Below are 23588 nucleotides of genomic sequence, written 5' to 3' on the forward strand. Positions count from 1 at the left end.
CCATCCCCTTCAGGCTCGAATCAAGGTACTCCTGTAAGATCGACTTCACCTGAAGCTTCACCGGCGCATTCTCCGACGGTGGCTCAGTCTCTTGTTCCGGTAGATGAAGCTCTGGTTTCTGATGAATCCGTGGCTTCATTGGCTACACCGTCGGCGCCGCTTGGCCAGAGTCCGGTAATGCCTCAGCCGGAGACTGACCCGAGGGCCTACCCACCTTTCCCTGGTCCGGGTATGGATCCATCACATTACTTGAATGCATATATGGAGTCTTTAGTAGAGCTATGTACGCCTCTGGAGCACCTTTGGGTCCCATGGGTCCTATGGCCTTTAACCTGGGAGTCCCCCAGGCTAATGCTCAGGCTCCCTTTATGCCATTTCTATCAGCGGCTCCATCCTGGCATTTCCCGGCGCCGAGGACATCGACGCCGTATCCTTCATCTCCGGCACAGTCAGCTCGACCTCGTTTGACTCAGGCTGTGCCTTTGGGTCCAAGTTTGACGCTGGCTCCGGATCCGTCGGAGTCGTGTCTGGCGCCGCCACCGCCGGTTCTGAGGATGAGGTTGAGGCGAGAGACGCAGAGACTTTTGGAGGAACAACGCTATCAAGCAGAGGAAGAAATGGAGGAAGGTGAGCTTGAAGAGTCGGAAGACTTATTTGAGGAGTTGAAGGAGGCAAGTGGACTAGATAAGTCCCCAGAGTGGGAAGTTTTCCCTTCTACAGATGTGGCTCCTTACCACACAGTTATTAAGAAAGCAGCAGAGGTTTTAGATCTACAGCTTCCAACAGCTGAGTTTAAGTCCAATATTTTAACTGAGGTTCTCCCTCTACTGTGATAGAGCCATTATTGCCTTTTAATGATGCTATCACTGAACCAGTTTTGGAAGTCTGGCATAAGCCATTTTCAGCTCCAGTTGTTTCGAAATTTGTTGCTAGAAGGTACAGGATGGCTCCAGGAGATACAGATTTCCTAACATCTCATCCTTCTTCTGAGAGCCTTGTGGTGCAGTCAGCTTGTTCTAAGAAATCATCTGGGGCTTTTCCTCAAGTCCCTGGGGACAGAGACTCTAAGAGGTTAGAACAATCGGCTAAAAAGGTCTTTTCATCAGCAAGTATGGCCTTGAAGTCTACAAATGCCTCCTGTCTTTTGGGCCGTTACATACATGCTCTTATGGACTCTGCAAAACAGCTTGCTCCTGAATTGTCTGAAGAGGACAGACAGAATTTTAACGAAGTCTTGGCGGACACTCAGGCAGCTGCACGCCAGGTTATACAGAGTGGTCTGGACACTGCTGACTCTGTTGCTAGAATTATGGGTTCTTCGGTTGCCAGGAGGAGAGATGCTTGGCTCAGATCATCGGAGTTCTCTCCGGATGTGCAGGCGACGCTCCTTGACCTCCCTTTCGATGTCTCCATGCTGTTTGGCGAGAAGGCAGATTCAGCCTTGCAGAGGTTCAAAGACAGCAAAGCCACCGCTAAGTCCTTGGGCCTGCAGGCGCAGCCTAGAGGTTCCAGTTACAGAAGATACAGAGGTTTTGGAAGGTCATCCTTTCGGACCTACAGGCAGCCTCAGCAGCAGCAGCAGCAAAATACTCTGTATAAATCATATAGATGTAAGAACAGAGGACACCCACGAGGTCGTCAGCCCTCCTCCTCCTCCTCCTTCTCCTCCTCTACCTCCCCCCTCTTGCTACCGCAGAGCAGCCCTGGATCCACCATTCTGGATCATGTGGGTCCTGTGGGGGGTCGGCTTACCCATTTTCTACAAGATTAGGAATCAGTCACTACCGACCTTTGGGTACTAAATCTTGTGGAAAGTGGGTATGCTCTTCCCTTTCGGGAATTCCCTCCAAATTACTCTCCTTCCCAAGGGGCATGTTCAGAGGACAACCTTCTTCTCCTGCAGGAGGAAGTCCTTACATTACTAAAGAAAGATGCGATAGAGGTGGTTCCAGAGCGGGAAAGGGGTCAGGGATGCTACTCCCGGTATTTCCTGATTCCCAAGAAGGATAGCAGATTACATCCAATCCTGGAGGATCTTGAATCTTTTTCTGAAGCAGGAAAAGTTCAAGATGCTCACCCTAGCGCAGGTTCTTCAAGCGCTGCAACAGGAGGACTGGATGGTGTCGATTGACTTGCAGGACACTTATTTTCATATTCCTATCCTGAAGTCGCTCAAGAAGTATCGGTTTTACAGTAGGGTCGCAACATTATCAGTTTGGGGTTCTCCCGTATGGACTTACTACCGCACCTCGAGTCTTCACCAAGGTGATGGCAGTGGTGGCAGCCATCTCAGGAGATCGGGGATTCCAGTTTTCCCCTATCTGGACGACTGGCTGCTCAAGGCGGAGTGCCAGAGAAGGTGCTTCATCATCTGCAAGTGACAACCCAGCTGTTGTACAAATTGGGTTTCTCGATAAATGTGCCCAAATCTCACCTGGTGCCCTCTCAGCGCAACCTGTTTATAGGGGCGGTACTGGACACTACTGTGTGTCGAGCATTCCCACCTCCTCAAAGGTTTCTCGACATACAGGAAATTATTCCTTTGTTTTACAATGGAGCAGTCGGTCCAGTCCTGAAGGTCCTTCGCCTGCTCAGTCTGTTTGCTTCCTGCATTCTGTTGGTCAATCATGCACGCTGGCACATGAGGACACTTCAGTGGTGCCAGCGCAGGCAGTGGTATCAGCATCGGGGATCTCAGGGAGTCGATCAAGATCTCCAGAGACACTGCAGCAGATCTGTCTTGGTGGAGCGTGGAAGACAATCTGTCTCAGATAAAGCCTTTCCATCTTCCTCCATCGGTGGCCACAGTGATCACGGATGCATCCACTCTAGGGTGGGGTGCTCATCTGGGGGATCTGGAGATCAAGGGTGTTAGATTTGGGGGTCTCTGGTTGGCACAGGTAGGCACTTATGACAAGCAGGGACCCTCTCCTCTAGTCAGGACAAGGGGATTACCCTCTAAAATAACCCCTGCTCACCCTCTGGGTAGCGTGGCGCGAGCAGACCAGGCTTATCTTAGGGGCGTTACAGGCAAGCATTTGTGAACACATACAGAAACTCAGTGACAACACCACACATGGACACCACACCAGTGTTTGTATAAAAATAAGTATATTTTATATAAAGGCTTAGCACAAGACCATATAACTTCAGAGATAATCCACAATACTTGTTAGCAAAAAGAGTTCTAGTTTAAATATGCGTAGTTTAAAAGCTCTGTGCACTTCGCACTATCTGTGCGGTTCTCCCGGGGATGAAACAGGCTTAGGGAGAGTCAAAATAGGCGCAGCGGGTCCGGTGTGCACACAAACGTAGCGCGAGTTTCACAGTACCTTATATTTGTTGTTTCCGACATGGACGATGCGTGTAAAAATGAAGGCGTACCAGGAGCGTTGTCGGTCCCTCTTCGATGCGAGCCCGGCTCGTTGCAGGCGTTTTGTGAGAGGCGTTGAGCGGGGGCCACGGGGAGCGAGGCGGACGGTCCTGACCTTGAAGCATTCATGGTACGATGCGTTGTGCGAGCTGTACCTCAGAGAGCGGGGCACCTTTCCATCCCGTCAGTGCGGTGCGAGGTGTACTGTACGCTGCAGGCGTGCGAGCCATACTCCGTCCGGCGGTGCGCTTCGTAACTTCAGATGCCAGCGGCGGGGGCACTACGAACAGTGCGGCTCGAAGGGGGAGGGTGAAGCGGCGTGCAGTGCGAGCTACGGCTCATGGGGGAGCGGAGTCGCTTGGTTCGGGCGGCAACTGGCAGGGGGTTCACCTTAGTCGAGTCTTTGAGGCGCACACAGATCGCGGTTCCAGCGTTACGGGGGAAATCAGCAGTTCCATCAGCTCTTGTTAAGGCGGTGGGAGTCCACTAGTCCTGGTACTCCGTTCAGGGGGCAAGCTCACCCACAAGCCCTTGGAGATCTTGAAAGCACAAGTTGAGCAAAAGTCTTTTCCAGTCTTTTTCCTCTCCTTCAGCAGCAAGGCAACCACTGCAGGCCAATCCCCCAGGTCAGGGACAGTACTCCTCCTTACAGCTTTCCCAGTTCCTTCTCGTCGGGCAGAGGTTCTTCTTGTTTCAGCAGGATCTGAATTCTTGGGCTCAGGGTCCCAATACTTATACTGCACCCACCTGGCTGTAATCTTCCTATTCACCACCTAGCTGCCCCAGCCTGTCTCCTGGAATTCCCAAGCCCCGTCACTCACAGAAACCAGACAGCAGATACACATCCTAGCAGAGGCGGGTTGAAAAGGTTAGGCAAGCAAATGCCAACTTTCTAAAAGTGGTATTTGCAAACACAGAATATTAAAACAACCTTTACTAAAAGATGTATTTTATTATTCTGAGTTCAGGCATACTAAACTCGAATTTCTACCATGTTCCCTAAGTCTGTTACGAATGTAAATTGTAACAATTCTAACAGCCCATTCTGGCCTATGAGAACAGGTTGCATTGCAATAGTGAAACACGGAAATGGCTGTAATTCACTATTAGGACATGCCACACACATCAGGGCTTGTCCTACCTTATACTTACAATGCACCCTGTCCTTGGGCCTACCATAGGGGGGACTGGGCACTTGCCCAGTCAGCATGACAGTACCGGCCTACATGCCGGTTCTGCAATGGTAGACCTTAGACACCTTTTACAAGGCTGCTTCTGTGGGTGGCACAACCAGTGCTGGAGGCTCACTAGCAGCATTTGGATTTACAAGCCCTGGGCACTCCTGGTGCACTTTACTGGGGTCTGACAGTAATCCAAATAAGCCAATCAGGGAACCCAATCATTATATACATTTTGTACAGGGAGCACTTGCACTGTGGCACTGATTGGCAGTGGCACAGTGCTCTGAGCAGCTAACACCAGCAAAACACATGAGGCACAGTAACAAAAAGTGGAAGGGAGAACCACACCAAGGTGCCAGGTCTAACAAAGCGTCTTTGGTCTCCAGAGGAAAGGTTGCTTCACATCAACCTTCTGGAATTGCGGGCGATTCGTTTGGTGCTCAAGGCCTTCCTCCTCTCCCTTCGCGGTCAGTCAGTTCAGGTCTTGATGGACAACACTACTACGATGTGGTATGTCAACAAGCAGGGAGGAGTAGGGTTGCATCATCTCTGCATACAGACTCTGTGACTCTGGACCACCAGATTTGTCTGATGGCAAATCATGTGGCCGGAGTTCTGAACGTTCGTGCAGACAGTCTCAGTCAGTAGTTCTCTGCCGGCCACGAGTGGAGGCTCCATCCGGAGGGGGTTCGTTTTGTCTTTCAGACGTGGGGAACTCCTCGGGTGGACCTTTTGCTACTGACGAGAATGCTCACAGCCCGTCATTCTGCAGTCTCCAGTATCCGATGCAGGGAGCTTTGGGGGACACTTTTCAGTTGAGTTGGGGCTCACCACTCCTTTACGCGTTTCCTCCCATACCCTTGATTCCTCGGGTTATGAGGAAGATTCGCCAAGACCGGGCCCAAGTCATATTTATTGCCCCAGTTTGGCCAAGAAGTGTATGGTGCACAGATCTACTCCACCTCTCATCACACGCTCCGTCTCCCTCTCAGGGCAGACCTCCTCTCGCAGTCGCAGGGGCAGGTTCTACAACCCCACCTCCAGAGTTTGCACCTTCATGCCTGGAGATTGAACGGGACAACCTGAACTCTTTCTCTCTCCCGCCTGACGTGGTGGACATTACTTTATCGGCCAGGGACACTCCACCAAGTCTATCTATTCCTACAGGTGGTCCAAATTTATCAAATGGTGTGGAGAGAATTCTATTGTTCCTTTGAGGGCTCATTTACCCAACATCCTTCAGTTTGCTCTCTCTCTAGCTCAGCAGGGCTTTGCTGTGGCTACTGTGAAGGGCTATTTATCGTCTTTGTTGGCGTTCCTTTGCTTGCCGGATCAGCAATCTTTGTTTAAATCACCCATTGTGTTAAGGTTCATGAAGGACCTTACCAACAAATTTCCGCCCACTCCTTTTATTGTGCCTCAATGGGACTTAAATCTTGTCTTAACCTACTTGATGCGCTCTCCTTTTGAGCCCTTACTCAAGTGTCCCTTGAGACTATTGTCTATTAAAACAGTATTTCTTGTTGCCATTACCTCGGCAAGGAGGGTAAGTGAGCTTCAAGCTCTGAGTTCGAAACCCCCGTTCTTGACCATTCATGCTGATAGGATGGTACTCAAGACCAGGGCTGCTTTTCTGCCTAAGGTGGTAACTCCCTTCCATCTGGGGAAGTCCATTACCCTTCCTACCTTTTATACTCCCCCTCACCCTTCTAAGGAGGAGGAGAGGCTTCACCGCTTTGACCCCAGGAGGGCGGTGAGTTTTTTACCTTGAAGGACTAAAGACTATCGTGTGGATGACCAGCTCTTCGTGGGCATCATTGGCCTCAGGAAAGGCAGAGTGGTGCACAAGTTCACTCTTTCCAGGTGGATTATCTTGTGTGTCAAGATCTGTTATTCTTTGGCTGGTAAGGAACCCCCAGAGGTTATTAGAGCTCACTCTACCAGAGCAAAGTCTTCTTTATCTGCCTTGTCTAGAGGTGTTCCTGTGGAGGACATTTGTAGAGCGGCAACTTGGGCCTCCCTCCACACTTTCGTAAAGCATTACTGCTTAGATTCCGAAGTGAGGAGGGACGGACACTTTGCGCGTTCCGTCCTACAGGATTTCTTGGTATAGGAGGGTGGACACCCTCCTCCGGGAGTGGGGACTGCTGTGGGACTCTATTCACAAGGTGAGGAATCCACTGGCAGATGTATCCATCAGAAGAACAAGTTACTTCCCTTCAGTAACGCTTTTTCTGGTGGATACAGTATCTGCCTGTGGATTCCTCACTGACCCACCCTCCTCCCCGTTGTCCACCCTTGTATACCTGCAATAGTGACAATGTTATAATATCTGTTACTTTCAAAGGAAGTGTATTATTCTTTTTGCTTGCCTGCATTGACTTCACACTGTGTGTGTTGGTTTGAATACTGTGTACTGTGTATACTATATATATTTGTTGTCGGTGTGAGAAGTTAACCTGGCATATGATGTCCACTATTCTAGTGGACACCTTGCACCAGTCTGATCGACCCTTATTGATGGTGGTTGTAAAGTCAACCTTATAGACAAGTATCCTAGTGGTAGCATGGACCAGCAGTCTTAGGTAAGACTTCAGAGAGCATGTGAAGCAAGCTGTTTTACCAATTATAATCCCTTGAATACCAAATGAAAGGACACCACACAAGGTATATGTCAAATATATATGTCTTTATTCTAAACACAACCCATCTGCACTCTTTATGAGGTCAGAGATCGAAGTACATCACAAGTTACTCAATTAGCATAAGATAAGTTGCACAAATACAGTTATGCCCTAGGGGCCTCACAAACCATATACTAAAGAAGTGGTATAAGAACCAAGTGAGAGTTAGTCAGCAGGCCTAGGGCCTGTAGAATCGCTGGGGCTACACTAAACAACCAAAGGTTAGGAAGTAGGAGGCCCACGGGAGACGCGTGCAGTGTCTAAACACAGTCGCGAGTTACCATTGACTTATAATGGGAAACGAAGAAGTTACAAAGAGCAAGTTACTTACCTTCGGTAACGCTTTTTCTGGTAGATACTATATCTGCCTGTGGATTCCTCACCTTGTGAATATCCCCTTGCGTCAGCAACATTCGGAAATTCTTTTTGTAGCTTCGCGCCGACGTGGACTTGGACGTCATAGAGACACGGCATCGCACGCGACTCCGCTGACGTCACCGACGCCTACAATAGGCCCACGCCGGCGTGATGACATCAGCTCCGCCCTTTTTTCCGTGCCATCGAGGCACACGGACGGACCAATGACAGTAGAAATATACATAGTATACACAGCACACAATTGCCAAGGAGAAACACATAGTGTAAAGCAAGTGCAAGAAAGCAATGGAAACAACTCCTTAACATCGCAATATATATACAATACATTACAAAAACTCTGGCATAGAAGAGTGGACAACAGGGAGGCGGGTGGGTCAGTGAGGAATCCACAGGCAGATATAGTATCTACTAGAAAAAGCGTTACCGAAGGTAAGTAACTTGTTCTTCTGATAGATACATCTGCCGTGTGGATTCCTCACCTTGTGAGTAGAGTCCCACAGCAGTCCCCACTGACGGAGGAGGGTGTCCACTCTTCTAAACCAGGAAATCCTGAAGGACAGAGCGCGCAAAGCGGCCGTCCCTCCTCACCTCAGCATCCAAGCAGTAATGCTTCGCGAACGTGTGGAGGGAAGACCAAGTTGCCGCCCTACAAATATCCTCTACAGGAACACCTCTAGCCAATGCTGAGGTAGACGACTTAGCTCTTGTAGAATGAGCCCTTATACCCTCTGGAGGTTCCTTACCGGCCAAAGAGTAGCAGATCTTTATACAGAGGACGATCCATCTTGACAATGTTCTTTTATGGACCGCTCTTCCTCTCTTGCAGCCAGCAAACCCAACGAAGAGCTGGTCATCCAAGCGACAGTCTTTAGTCCTGTCCAGGTAAAAAGACACCGCCCTCTTAGGGTCCAGACGGTGTAACCTCTCCTCCTCCTTGGAAGGGTGTGGGGGAAGATAAAAGGTAGGAAGGGTAATGGATTGACTAAGGTGGAAAGGAGTCACCACCTTAGGAAGAAAAGCAGCCCTGGTCCTAGGAACCATTCGATCAGCATGAATGGTCAAGAAAGGGGGCTTGGAACTAAGAGCTTGAAGCTCACTCACCCTCCTTGCTGAGGTTATTGCAACGAGAAAGACTGCCTTAAGAGTTAAAAGCCTCATAGGACATTTATGAAGAGGCTCAAAAGGAGCACCCATCAGAAAGGTCAAGACAAGATTCAAGTCCCACTGAGGCACAATAAAAGGAGTAGGAGGGAACTTATTTGTGAGGCCCTTCAAAAACCTTAAAACTACAGGAGACTTAAAAAGAGATGGCTGGTCAGGCAAACCGAGAAAAGTCGACAACTCCGAAAGATAACCCTTAACCATGGCAACAGCAAGCCCTTGCTGCGCCAGAGAAAGGGCAAACTGGAGAACATCAGACAAACGGGCTCTCAAAGGGTCAATAGAATTCCCACCACACCAAGTGACAAATTTTGACCATCTATATGAATACACAGATTTAGTGGAGACACGCCTGGCTGACAAGATGACATCCACCACGTCAGGTGTGAGAGAAAAGGAAATCAGGTTGCCCCGTTCAATCTCCAGGCATGAAGGTGCAATGTCTGGAGGTGGGGGTGTAGAACCTGCCCCTCCATCTGAGAGAGGAGGTCTGCCCTGAGAGGGAGACGGAGCGGCAGGTGAGAGGAGAGGTGGAGAAGATCTGTATACCACACCCTTCTTGGCCAGTCCGGGGCGACCAATATAACTTGGGCCCGGTCTAGGCGAATCTTCCTCAGAACCCGAGGAATCAAAGGTATGGGAGGAAACGCGTAAAGGAGTTGACTTCCCCAACTCAACTGAAACGCGTCCCCCAAGGCTCCTTGCAACGGATACTGGAGACTGCAGAATGACGGGCAGTGAGTATTCTCGCGAGTGGCAAACAGGTCCAACTGAGGAGTCCCCCACGTCCGAAAGACCTGACGCACCACCTCCGGATGAAGCCTCCACTCGTGGTCGGCAGAGAACTGCCGACTGAGACTGTCTGCATGCACGTTCAGAACCCCGGCCAGATGATTTGCCATCAGACAAATCTGGTGGTCCTGAACCCAGGACCAGAGACGCAGATCCTCTCTGCAGAGACACTGCAACCCCACTCCTCCCTGCTTGTTGATGTACCACATCGCGGTCGTGTTGTCCGTCAGGACTTGAACTGACCTACCGCGAAGGGAAGGGAGGAAGGCCTTGAGCGACAGACGTATCGCCCGCAATTCTAGAAGGTTGATGTGAAGCAACCTTTCCACTGGAGACCAAAGACCCTTGACCTCCAGATCCCCCAGATGAGCACCCCACCCTACAGTGGATGCATCCGAAATCACTGTGGCCACTGGAGGAGGCAGCTGAAAAGGCTTCCCCTGAGACAGGTTGCCTTCCACGCCCCACCAAAACAAATCCGCCGCAGCTTCTCTGGAGATCCTCACTGACTCCCTGAGATCTCCGTTGTGCTGATAACACTGCCTGCGGAGGCACCACTGGACCGCCCTCATGTGCCAGCGTGCATGGTTGACCAACAGAATACAAGAAGCCAACAGACAGAGCCGGCGAAGGACCTTCAGGACTGGAACGACTGCTCCATTGCAAAATAAAGGAATCATTTCCTGTATGTCGCGAATCCTTTGTGGAGGAGGGAATGCACAACATACAGTTGTGTCCAGTACTGCACCTATGAACAGGTTGCGCTGGGAGGGCACCAGGTGAGATTTGGGTACATTTATCGAAAAACCCAACCTGTAACACAACTGGGTTGTCTCCTGCAGATGATGGAGCACTCTCTCTGGCGACACTGCCTTGATCAGCCAGTCGTCCAAATAAGGGAATACAGGAATCCCCGACCTTCTGAGATGCGCCGCCACCACTGCCATCCCCTTGGTGAAGACTCGAGGCGCAGTAGTAAGATCAAACAGAAGGACCGCAAACTGAAAGTGCTGTGATCCCACCGTAAAACGGAGATACTTCCTGTGCGACTTCAGGATGGGGATGTGAAAGTACGCATCCTGCAAGTCGAGCGACACCATCCAGTCTTCTTCCAGCAGAGCCTGAAGAACATGAGCAAGGGTGAGCATCTTGAATTTCTATTGTTTCAGATAAAAATTCAAGTTCCTGAGATCCAAGATTGGACGAAGCCTGCCATCCTTCTTGGGGATCAGAAAATACCGGGAGTAGCATCCCTGACCTTTTTCCTGCTCTGGAACCTCCTCTATCGCACCCTTTCTCAACAGAGTTCGAACTTCCTCCTGTAGGAGTAACAGATGTTCCTCTGAGCAATATCCCTGGCAAGGAGGGTAATTGGGAGGGAATTCCCGAAAGGGAAGGGCATACCCATTTTCTACGAGATTGAGAACCCAAAGATCTGATGTAACCGATTCCCAATCCCGTAGAAAGTGGGTAAGCCGACCCCCCACCGGACCCACATGAACCTGAATGGCTGATCTAGGGCTGCTTTTCTGTGGCTGGGGGGTTGGAGGAGGTGGACGAGGAAGAGGCCTGACGCCCTCGAGGACGTGCCCTTTGCCTTCCCCTGTACGACTTATACAAGGTATTTTGCTGCTGCTGTTGTTGATGCTGCTGCTGACCTTGTCTAAATGTACGAAAGGAAGAGCGACCAAAGCCTCTGAATTTCCTGGCTGTAGAACCTCTTACTTGTAGACCAAGAGATCTAGCAGTCACCCTGCTATCCTTAAACCTCTCCAAGGCCGAATCTGCCTTCTTGCCAGAGAGTCCTTCACCATCAAAAGGCAGATCTAACAAAGCAGACTGTACATCAGCAGAAAAATCTGAGGATTTTAACCAAGCTGAACGCCTTGTGGCAACAGCAGTGCCCATGATCCTTGCCACAGAATCCGCAGTATCAAGGCCGCTCTGAATAACCTGACGAGCTACCGCTTGAGTGTCAGATAAAACTTCCTCAAAGTCACCTCTGCAGTCTTCACGTACAGAGTCCATAAGAGCGTGGATATATCTACCCATAAGGCAAGTGGCATTCGTTGATTTTAACGCCATACTCGCGGAAGAGAAAGTTTTCTTGGCCACTTGATCCTGCTTTTTAGCCTCCTTGTCACCAGGAACTTGGGGAAAAGCACCTACTGACTTCTTAGAACATGCTGCCTGAATCCCCAAACTTTCCGGAGAAGGGTGAGACGACAAAAAGGCAGGGTCCTCAGGAGCCACTCTACATCTCCGAGCCACACCTTTCGAGACAGCAGGAGCAGAAAGAGGCTTCTTCCACACCTCCATAATGGGGTCAGTCAATGCATCATTAAAAGGGAGCAATGGCTCCACAGCTGAGCTCGGAGAATGAAGAACCTCAGTAAGCAGGTTCGATTTAAATTCAACAGTTGGCAATTTTAAACCTAAAAGTCCAGCTGCTTTTTTCATCACCCCATGATATGGCTGAACATCTTTGGATGGAACATCAGAACCTGATGGCAAGACCCACTCTGGAGAAAACTCAAGACCACTAGCCTCTGCTAGATCCTCGAAATAATTTTCATCCAGCTTACCTTCTTCCAAGTCAGAATGAGACTCACAATACCTCTGCTCTTCCAGAAGACGCTGAGCCTCTCTCCTAGATCTCTGCTTAACACGGAGTGCAGCCGGATCCACTGTCGACTCCGACGGCGCCAGAGCCGACGTCGGAATCGAATCCGAAGGCTTAGAAGGGTGTTCCAGAGATTTGCTTGGAGCGGGCGACGCCGGTGCCAGAGTCATCGACTTCGGACGAGCCGGCGTCGACATCGGCGTCGACCTCGTGGAGCCTGGTACTGCCACAGCGGGGTCGGAGCCGGCAAAAACGGCATGAAAGGTGCCGGGGCATATGAATGAGGCACCCCCAAATTAAATGCCATTGGACCCATGGGACCCGAAGGCGCTCCAGAGGGGTACCAAGACCTTGAGAAAACATCATACATAGCGTTGAGAAACGCTGAAGGATCCTGACCTGGAGTTGGGAAAGGTGGATGCTCAGGTCGACCTCGAGGTAGATTCGAATCTGTCTCAACAACAGGAGTCGATTCCTCAACCTCCACAGGAACTTCGTCGACCTCTTCTTGAGCCGGAGACGGTGCCGGAGTCGGAGAATGAACATGCAACACCGAAGGCGAGGCCTCGCCCTCTTGATCCGAAACCTCTTGTGGAGGAATCACTTTAGATCTAACCTTCTTGGGTGATCTCGACCTCGAGCCAGACTTATCACCCGAATGACGTCGAGACTCATGTCTCCTCTTCTTATGCTTCTTACGTGACCTCGAAGCGTGATCCGACGAAGACCTCGAAGCCGACGCCTCCCGAGACCTCGATCTCGACTTCTTCAAACGGGATTTCGAAGATTTCTTTACTTTATCAGCCTTCAGTTTAGCCACAAGAAGCTTAGACTCCCTTTCTCGCAGGGCCTTCGGATTCATCTTTTGACACACCGAACACCCAACCACGTCGTGGTCGGAGCTCAAGCACCAAATACAGTCCTGGTGTGGGTCCGTAACGGACATCATCTTTCCACATTCCCTGCAGGGCTTAAAACATGTCTTCTTTGTCGACATAATATCGAACAAAGTAGCAAGAGAACAGAGAAACGAAGAAATACAGCAACGGAGTAACTAGAAGCTACAGAGCATCCCAAAACCGTTAGCGTCGACGACGCAGAAAAAAGGGAACTGATGTCATCACGCCGGCGTGGGCCTATTGTAGGCGTCCGTGACATCAGCGGAGTCGCGTGCGATGCCGTGTCTCTATGACATCCAAGTCCACGTCGGCGCGAGGCTAGAAAAAGAATTTCCGAATGTTGCTGATTCAAGGGGATATTCACAAGGTGAGGAATCCACACGGCAGATGTATCCATCAGAAGTTACTGTTTAAGGACACTTCCAGATGGACTACGGTAAAACCCCTTTAGACTAGGACATTTTGAGAGTCAAGACCCATGGGAGCACCGGAGTACTCGTGTTACCTCACCCAGGGAAGCAAGGTGCATAGGTGCCTTTAGGTGTTGGGTTTCGTCGTCGTTTTCTATGGAGAGCTGCAAAGAAGTGCTACAGGCGACCAGAGGAAAAGTTTCCGGCTGGATCCAAGGGTGGATCCGTGAAGTGAAGAACCTGAAAGCAGATGTGACAGAGTCTGGGTCACTAGCCAGTGATCAGGAAGGAACCAGGTGATGTGTGCTTGAAGGTGTAGAAGGTGAGTTTGTCTCTTCAGCCACAAGGTCCAGTAGGCATCGACGATGACCAGGAGCTGGATACAAGCTGTCCCACGATGGATCTAGTTGACTGCGGAGTCGGTATCCAGATTGGACCCAACAAGCCTCAGCAACCGTAACCCACGCAGGATGACGAGATTGGCTCTGTTGCAGACCAGCAAGGTCGATGGTGCTTCTCCTTTGAAGGGAAGCTTGAGCAAGCCTGGAGCAACCAGGAAAGCAGTTTAGTTTAAAACAAAAGTCTTCAGGGGGCTCACTAGCCAATGGGCAAGGATCCGGGAAGATGCGTCGAGCTGAAATACAGGAGCATGCCCCACGCGGCACTCGTGGAGTGTGGAGGGCTGAGCTTCGGTGCAAATGGAGCTCGGTCTGGGGCTTCTCGTACCCCAATGCACAATTGTGAGGGTACCTCGGTCGTCGAGCAGTTAGCAAAATGCAGGACGTCCAGGGGGTCCGGTCCCAAGTCTCTCGTGTCCGCCACATGTCTCAGCTTTGCTGTGGATGTGGGTCGGAGTTGGAGAAGTCTGAGAGTCCAGTTCCTGTGTCGCTGAGTCTTCAGGTTCCGGCGGGAGCGTCGACAAAGCAGACCGAAAAGTTACTGGTGGTGCCTGTTTGCACAGGGTGGTCACTCCTTGACCACAAGGGAGATATCTTCCGTCTTCTAGTCAGGATAGAATGTCGAAGGTCCAAGAGTTCTGTATCAAAGTTTCTTTCCAGGATAATCTAAAGTCCTGGGGACACAGCTCCTATACTTATACTGATTTAAGCGGCTGGATTACCTGCTAGGTCCCTCCTATGGGTGGACCTGGGAAGGGGGTGGTTACACCACTTTCCCTTTGTCCAGTTTCGCACCAGAGCGGGGCTGGAGTGCCCCAGCAACTGGTTTGAACCGGGCTATGCATGGAGCATCTTGTGTGCCCCAGGTAGTGTCTCAAAAAGCATCTGCTGATGCAGCCCTCCCTGTCCCAATACACATCTGCCAGTCTGGGGAGGTGCTGGCACCTCCCTGGACAGGAAACCTATTGTCCAGGCCAAGTCGAAAACCAGCAAAACACTAGGCAAAAAGTCGGGGTAACCATATAGTCAGATATCCACCTTCCTACAGTCGGCCCGCCCGTATGCCTCGAAGGCATGGAAAAAAAGGGCGGAACGGACGTCATCACACCGACGAGGCTCTTTTATGGCTCCAGTGACGTCAGCGGAGCTGTGCTATTGTGACGTCGTCCTTGTCGGCGTGGAGAGCTACAAAAAATTTCCGAATGCTACTGGCGCATGGGGCTATTCACAAGGTGAGAATCCACCGGCAGATACTGTATCCAACAGAAAATGCGTTACCAAAGGTAAGTAACTTGTTCTTCTTTAACATTGAATTATCCCCAGGCGTGAGACTAGATCCGGAAAACTTTTCTGCCACAGCATCCCTGCACGCCGGGGGGATGGCACCACGTGACTCCGCCCTGACATCGTCCGCATGCGTGACGTCAGCGAGGATACATAAGTCCCACCCCGACGCGTCTACGTCAGTTTTTTCTCTTTCCGCGTGCAACACGGATCCGGATTACTGTCCTGGCCTTTCATTCTTTTTACGCTTGGCGTTTCGTGCACCAGTGTACGAATGCCTTTGGGCTTCAAGACGATTACTTCCTATGCACGTCCCATGTCGGCAAACGACCCTCATCTGATTTGCATGTGGTGCCTGGGTGAGCACCACGACTCGGAGAGTTGCAACGCAGCACAGTATTCCATCCGATGTGGACTTGATACCACGGACTCGCTAGGTAGAGCGATTTCCAAGATGGTGGCGATACGTCACCACGCCTGGCTGAGGTCCGCCAATTTTTCAGGGAATGTCCAGAACACACTCATGGACATGCCCTTTGATGGCCGTTGCCTTTTTGGCGACAAAGCAGACAGCGCGCTTGAGCTTTGTAAGGACTCCAAGGCTAAGGCCAAGTCCTTGGGCCTGTCGGCCAGTGCCAGCAAACTTCTGCTTTTTGCCCCTTTCGTGGCCAAGGAAGGGGTGCCCCCACACGTTCGTCCAGCCACAGGCCGCAGAACCAACCTCAACGCGGTCACGGACGTGGTGCCCGCCGTGGCGATGCAGGGGGACAGAGTCCCAGTCAGTCCACGTCCGCTTCCGCAGCATCCGCCTCAAAGCCCTCCTAGTCCGAGCTTTCAGGCCCATTGGACGCCAGTGGGAGGCGGGGTTCGCCATCACCTACTGCACTGGCGCAACATTACATCGGACAGGTGGATGCTGCAAATCGTCCGAAGGGGCTACTCCCTCCCCTTCGAGGTGACCCCTCCAGCCATGCCACTGCTGTACCACCGCATGTCGGGGGATCACTTGCAACTTCTGCAGGAGGAAGTTACGGCCCTTTTGGCCAAGGGGGCCATCGAGCGCGTTCCTGGGCCAGAAGTAGGACGTGGTTGTTATTCCCACTACTTTCTAGTTCTCAAGAAAGGCAAAGGGGGCCTGCGCCCTATCTTGGACCTCAGGAGCGTCAACGACTTCCTCCAGAAGGAGAAGTTCAAGATGCTGACTTTAGCTCAGGTACTGGCTGCCCTAGACCCTGGAGACTGGATGGTAGCATTGGACTTGCAGGGCACTTATTTCCCCATCCCCATCCTGCCACCCACTGGCGCTACCTGCGGTTCATTGTAGGCCACGAGCACTTTCAGTTTACTGTGCTCCCCTTCGGCCTCACCAGTGCCCCTCGAGGGTTCACAAAAGTGATGGTGGTGGTTGCAGCTCATCTGCGCAGATCAGGGGTTTCAGTCTTCCCCTATCTCGACGACTGGTTGTTGAAGGCGGGCTCGCACCAGACAGTCATCTCCCACCTCCAGAATATGGCCGATCTCCTACACTTGCTGGGGTTCTCCATCAACGTGCTGAAGTAACACCTTAGTCCCTCTCAGAAGCTCGTCTTCATTGGAGCGGTTCTGGACTCGGCGCAGTTTTGGGTTTTCCTCCGGAGCAGCAGGTTCAGGATATTCAGGCTTTGATTCCAATCTTTCAGCCTTTATCCCAGGTCTCGGTCAGGATGACGCTACAGCTCCTGGGGCAGTTGGCCTCCTGCATCCTGCTGGTAGCTCACGCCAGGTGGCGGATGCATGCTCTGCAGTGAGACCTGAAGTTCCAATGGGCACAGCATCAGGGCAGCCTGTCCGACCATGTCCTGATCTCGGAGGGCACTGCGAGTCAGTTGCAGTGGTGGCTCATGGACGGGGATTGGGTCAGTGGCAGATCCCTCTCCCTTCCCCAACCAGAGCACCCAGTGGTGACGGATGCGTCCCTCCTGGAATGGGGGGGGGCCACATGGTTTCTACCTGGCTTTGGCGCAAGCCTCAGCCAACTGGAAATCCCCATTTCTAACAGCAGGGTACAATGAACCCTTCTTTGGAGACCAAATGCTTGGGCGCAGCAGTACCCAGGCATTTGCCTATCAATCACCAGAAAGGAAGGAATGGAGCAAAAACAACAACAAGGCGAGCATCCCCCAGGGAGGGAGTAAGAAAAAGCACTCGCAGAGAACCACCGCCACAAAGCAGCCGAGCGTAGAAGACCGAGAATGGCCCTTGCAGAAACGGGGAGGAAGGGTGAGTCGTGAAGGAATCTGTGGCTAGAATCGTCTCTACCAGATACATCGTCATCGAAGGTAAGTAACTCGCACATCTGATAGAGACTACTAGCCGCAGATTCTTTAACGTAGAATAGATACCCTAGCCATACCCCAAAGGGGAGGAGGATTCTGCGAGAAGACCTCTCCAGCTCAGACGAGCCCAAGACCCCCCAAAGGGGACCTGCTACGGGGACAGGGAAAATAGCCCTGATGCACAAGTTACTTACCTTCAGTAACGATATATCTATTGGAAACATTCGTTAGTGTTAGATTCCTTACCTTAGAATATCCCCAGGCGTCAAACTAGATCTAGAAAGTTTTCGTCAGCAGTATCCCTGCGCGTCGGTAGGCATCGTCTGCAGCTACGCGTCCGTCGTCGGGATCTCCGGAATGAGGGTGGTATGTAATCTAACACTAACTAATGTTTCTTACAGATATATCGTTACCGAAGGTAAGTAACGTGTGCATCTGAAAGAAACAGGTTAGTGTTAGATTCCTTACCTTAGAATAGATATACCAGCAATACTACCCCGGTTGTGGGTCTGAAAACCAAGATCACACCAGGAAGTCCTGGAGAACGGAACGGCCAAAAAAGTAATCTCTCTGGACTTGGCTGTCCAGGCAGTAGTGCTTGGCAAACGTGTGCAGCGAGGCCCACGTAGCTGCCTGACAAATGTCCTGCAAAGGCACTCCCCCGACCCAGGGCAGTAGTAGCCGCCGTGGCCCGAGTGGAATGGGCGCGCAGCCCCACAGGAGGCTCCTGTTTAGCTAAGGAATAACAGACATTGATGCACAAAACGACCCACGAGAGATGGTCCGCTTGTGCACCGCCCGTCCCTTCTTAGCGCCCACGTAGCCAACAAAGAGTTGGCCGTCGACCCGGAACGGTCGTGTGCGGTCTAGGAGATCCCAGTAGACGGAGTTGTGCCTGGTGTTTCGCCTGGTATTTCGCCTGAACCCCTTGCTAGAACCGTGAAAATATATGGACGAACAAACTCTACTAACAGCAACTGCCACGGTTGCTCAATTGACGACTGGTATCTTCTACAGTCCTGTTTAAAAACGTGCAGATCTGCTCGAGCCACGTTCCCATCACCACCTAGGGCTTGCATCAAAGAGTCTTTGCTTTCCCTCGCAATTTACCTTAGGCGGTACCTCTGCATTATTGTTTGTCCTGATGATGGTCTCAATGACTGCTGCAACAGAGACGGAAACGTCGACCCTACACTTCGTCTCCTAAGGACATTTGTGTTCTTCAGAGCTTCTCTTGACTAGCAGTTGGTTTCAGTGGCTCCTCCCTAAATTAAGGGAGACTATGTTTTGTTATGAATTGATTTGTTGATTTTTCCATATATCTGTTCATGACATGACATGACTATGCACCCGGCTTCCCTGGTGTAGGTATCCTGGTACCGGGGTATCTACAGGTGGGGTGAATCTACAATCTTCTGTATTCCACTGTGTTTCCTCGGGGTCCACTGGGAAGGGTCCTTCTTCTTAACTGCAACCGCCACTTTCTTGTTGACTTCCATTGGATAAATGTCAGACATAAAACAGGAAACCATCTAATCTTTTATACTAATGAATTACTTATATGATTGAAGATATGCATATGTTAAAATGTTATAAATCTTTTTATCCTTTGTGTATAATTATGTACCAATTTTACTGAATATCATGTTATTAAATTTGTATCTTTATATGTACATGCAATAGTGTATTATCATTTCTTTAATGTGTATTGAGCTACTTTTCATGTGCTAGTTGGTTCAAAAATTTGCCTGGGTATTTTACTCACACTTGTTCATTTGCCCTGACCCAGGAAATTAATCCGTATCAGGGGGTCCTTGTTTGTTTCACATACAAGATGCAAGAGTCCATGAGGTCCAGAAGCCTCAGAATCAGTATCAGTATCACAGAAATCCAGGATAGAATCTGAAATATCGGTATCATAGTCTGAATATCCTGGACTCGCCTTACAGGAGGCTAGGTCTGAAACTGCACTATGTCCAGAACAGCTTCGATGAAAGGGAGAGTCTGAGAGGGAGTCAGGTGTTGATAGTGAACCCCAGCGAATGCAGGAAATCTGCCGTAGTCTGGAGGAGGGATACAACAGCCCGGGGCGAGCCCACCTTTAACAGCCAGTCATTAAGATAAGGTTAAACTGGCACCCCTGATCTATGCAGATGAGCTGCAACAACCACCATTACCTCAGTGAACACCCATGGGATGGTGGTGAGGCCAAAGGGGAGCACAATGAACTGAAAGGGCCCGTGGCCCACTGTAAACCGCAGGTAAGTCCTGTGGGCAGGCAGGACAGGAATAGGGAAACATGCCTCCTGCAATTCCAATACTACCATCTAGTCTCCTAGATCCATGTCGGAGAGGACCTGCACAAAAATGAGCATCTTGAATTTCTCCTTCTTGAGGAAGAAATTGAGAGAGCGCAGGTCGAGGATAGTATGAAGGCCTCCGTAATTCTTGGGCACCAATAAGTAGCAGGAATAGCAACAACGACCCACTGCCGTCAGCACTCTCTCTATGGCTCCTTTGGCCAGAAGATCCATCTCTTCCTGGCAGAGAAGAGATAGGTGGTCCTCCGTCAGCCTGCCATAGTCATGTGGCATGGAGGGAGGTGTAGTCTCTAAGGGGAGGGAGTAGCCCCTTCCCACAATCCGCATAGCCCCCATGTCCTACGTTATAAACTGCCAGTGGGGCAGGTGATGGGGAATCCTGCTGCCCACTGGGTGCCCATGATGGTACACAGGCAGACTAGGAGGGTTTGGAGGCTGCAGCTGCTGGGTGGACTGGCGGACTGAGCCAACCTTTGCCCCCATGACCCATGGGGCTGCTGGGTATTATGTCCAAAGCCACGCACAGGCTGGAAAGCTTTCACCTGCGGTGACTAGGTGTTTAAGGACGCGGCTGCATGACCCTTTCATGGCCGCAAAAGGCGGATTGAGGGTGACAGGGGACCATAGAAAGGCCTAATAAGCTGACTGTAGCCTTGCTGTCCTTAAAGCACTCCAGCACCGGATATGCCTTGTCTCCAAAGGGATGAGAACCATCAAAGGGCATGCCCAAGAGTGAGGACTGGACATTCCCAGAAAAATCAGTAGCCCTCCGCAAGGCGTAGTTCCGCAGGGTCATCGTCGACCAATCTGTTCTGCCTAGTGAGCCGGTGATGTCTAGTCCACAGCAAATGGTGAACTTAGTTGCATCCCTCTAATCGGTAGCAGCCTTGGAGAGAAAGGCCCGGGCATCCTCCGGAACCGTTTACAGCACCTGTGCAACTGTATCCCACAGCACATGGAAAACCAGCCCAAAAGGCACACAGTGTTCACAGATTGCAGTGCCAGGCTGGCGGAAGAAACATCTTCTTCTCCAAATTGTCCAGTCTCTAGGCTTGCCTGTTTGGGGGTGAGGTAGGGAATGTGCCAGAATGTACATGGGACATTGAGGCTTGGACCACCAAGCTCTTGAGGGTAGGGTGTTGGGCGAGGTGTGGGTCACCTAGGGTGGGCGGTGGGCAATCGTTCTATTCACAGGAGCCCCTGTGTTGGGTCTGGACCAGGTATCAAGTAGGACGTCGGTGGGGCTTCACTGAATGGGATTCGCAGTTCTGAGGGGGGACATTCTTAGTTGAAGCTTCTCTGTCAAGACATTCGCCCGGACAGCCACTGAGGGTAGGCTCAGGTCAAGGACCTCAGCCACCATCGATCGTCTATAGCCACGGTAGGGGAAGAAAGCATGCAGTATCTGGAGACATGTCAAGTCCATTGGCTTTACTTAGATCCTCACACCAGTCCATATATCCTTCCTCATAAAGCTGGTATTCCTCAGTGTCCAGTGACCCCCTTCAATTCCTCCCTGAGTCCTAGCCTGTTAGAACAGGGCTCAGGCTCTGGTCGGCACCGGAGCTGGCGAACAACACCCCTCCGGCTCCATGTCAGAGTTGGGGATGAGAATGGGGTTGGCATCGCCGGGATCAGTGTCAGGATTGGCGCTGGGGAGAGGGCTCCAAAACCAGTTGCATCTGGTTTTCCCTTAACCCTGCAGCCTGAGACAAAGGATTTTTGTGTATAAAAAGGGGCTGTGATCCCATGTAAAAGGTTCTTTTCCTGATCCTATCTTGAGGGGGGCCTGCTGTTGGGCGCCAGGAGGACCTCCACTGGGGACTGCCTTCCTGCCTGGAGGGCCCTGTGAGCTGGCCCCTGGGCCCAGCCTTTGCCCCCCTAACTCCCTAAGGACTGTTTCTGAACTTTGCCTAGACTTTGTTTGCCAAGCGCCTGGGAAGCGCTTTATTTACACTTCCCTGGGAGCGCTTTATTTTTACTTCTGCAGGAGCCCTGTGTCCCAGAATAAGTAGAGCGTGAGGGGGCTTTGCAGCGCTGAGCTGCCTTGCCTCGAGAGGGAATCCCGGGCGTAGGGTTTATAGAGAATATTATGCTGTTTGATAGTACCCTCAGTGCTGGGTGAAGAGTGTTCTAAAAGGTTCTCGGGACTCCCTCTCTGTGTTCTTCCACTTGAGCCTAAACTTCAGACTTAGTGGGTGGCTAGCCTTCTGACTGGGATATAATGTAGATTTTTGAGTCTTTTTCTATCTTTCCCTCGTGTTCACAGTATTTTGAAATATATTCTCGGACACTCATACCCAGTAGAACAGATTTAATATAAGGTTAAGCCGCCCTGTCTTTTCAGGTTGAAGCTCTTCCCATCAAGTTATTTGAGATCCTTGAGAGAAGTTCGCTCTTTCTGGGGTAATTATGTAAAACTGCCTACTTGAAGCATGATACAACCAGTGATCTGGTTCTTTCACGCAAGGAATATGTTAAAGCAGTGGCGAAGATTCAGTTGGAACCATATTTATAGATAGGGTGGGAAGGTATTTCGGACACACATGAGAAATCTCCAAAGTGCTGTGGTGGTGCCTATATAGGTGACCGAGACGTCACATCGGTGCATAGGATGCCATACAGAACCCAACGGAGCCACCAGACACCACTCAGGGGAACTGCTCATGAAAATATGTTTCTGAATCTATTCAGATGCATGGGAACTTCCAAGGTAAGGAATCTGCAGCTAGAAGTCTCTATCAGATGCAGCAATACATTATAGAACATCAGGTTTTGCTCTGTTCAAACGAAGGGAGCTTTACTTCGTCCAGATTTAGCAATGATTCTGCAATACAGTTCCAAAATTGATGTACTAATGATAAGCCTTTTGTAAATCCTACTACCTTCAAAGCTGCTAAGACATTAAACATAATCGTCAATTGTATCTGAACCTCATTTGAGCTTAAAATGTAGTAAACGAAAGTTTAGCACTACAAATACAAACCTTCCTATCCTTTCCCTGACGTTTTTGTAAACTTGGGTTAGTTTTGGTTCAAGATACTTCAACAATCGGTGTAACAGCTCTGATGCTCTCCATTCTTGTTGTGCCAAGCCACCCTGAAGAACGTAAAGTCGACTGGAACAGAAAGAAGAGAAACAATGTTAATAACCAAAGAGCTGACCATTATTAGTTATCTTCATAGTTTAAAATGCAACTTGTGCGGACAGTGACAGATTGTAGGTTTGCTGTTAGCTTACCAAAATAGTTTGGGAAATCTGCCATTACAGACCAATCAAATGATTCCATTAAATTAATGGACATGGTCTGAGAAGTACAAGTTACTTACCTTGGGTAACGGTGTATTTGGTAGAGACGATTGTAGCCTCAGATACCTTAACGTAGAATTATCCCCAGGCGTGAGACTGGATCCGGAAAACTTTCTTGCCACAGCATCTCTGCGCGCTGGGGGGACGGCACAAATTGATTCCGCTCTGATGTTGTCCGCGTTGGCGACGTCAGCGAGGATACACAACTCCCACCCTGGCGCACCTACGTCAGTTTTCTTCGGAGAACTTTACCGTGCCACAATGCGGCATCACAAACAAACACTGTGAGAATACTGGAACAGTGTGCAAAAAAATCAGCTAAACAGAAAGGGAAAAAACAAATGGTGAGAATCAGCACCATCCAGAATAGTGCCAGGCACTATGGCACAAAAAGTAATGGAAGGAAAGAACAGAGCACAGCTACTGCAAGCAAGCCTGCAAACAAATACACCAGCCTCCT

General features: G+C 50.5%; 1 protein-coding gene across 2 annotated transcripts in view; it reads right to left on the bottom strand.

Annotated features, from left to right (window-relative positions):
* PSME4 (proteasome activator subunit 4) overlaps window positions 1-23588 on the bottom strand; it is a 2155241-nt gene that overhangs the window by 600333 nt on the left and 1531320 nt on the right. For both annotated transcript variants that reach the window (XM_086927646.1, XM_086927645.1), the window contains one exon: window positions 22806-22937. In XM_086927646.1, coding sequence (XP_086783772.1) covers window positions 22806-22937 — 132 coding nt within the window. The remainder of the gene's footprint in view (window positions 1-22805; window positions 22938-23588) is intronic.

The sequence above is a fragment of the Lissotriton vulgaris genome, chromosome 6 (assembly GCF_964263255.1).
Source record: "Lissotriton vulgaris chromosome 6, aLisVul1.2, whole genome shotgun sequence".
Lineage (NCBI taxonomy): Eukaryota > Metazoa > Chordata > Amphibia > Caudata > Salamandridae > Lissotriton > Lissotriton vulgaris.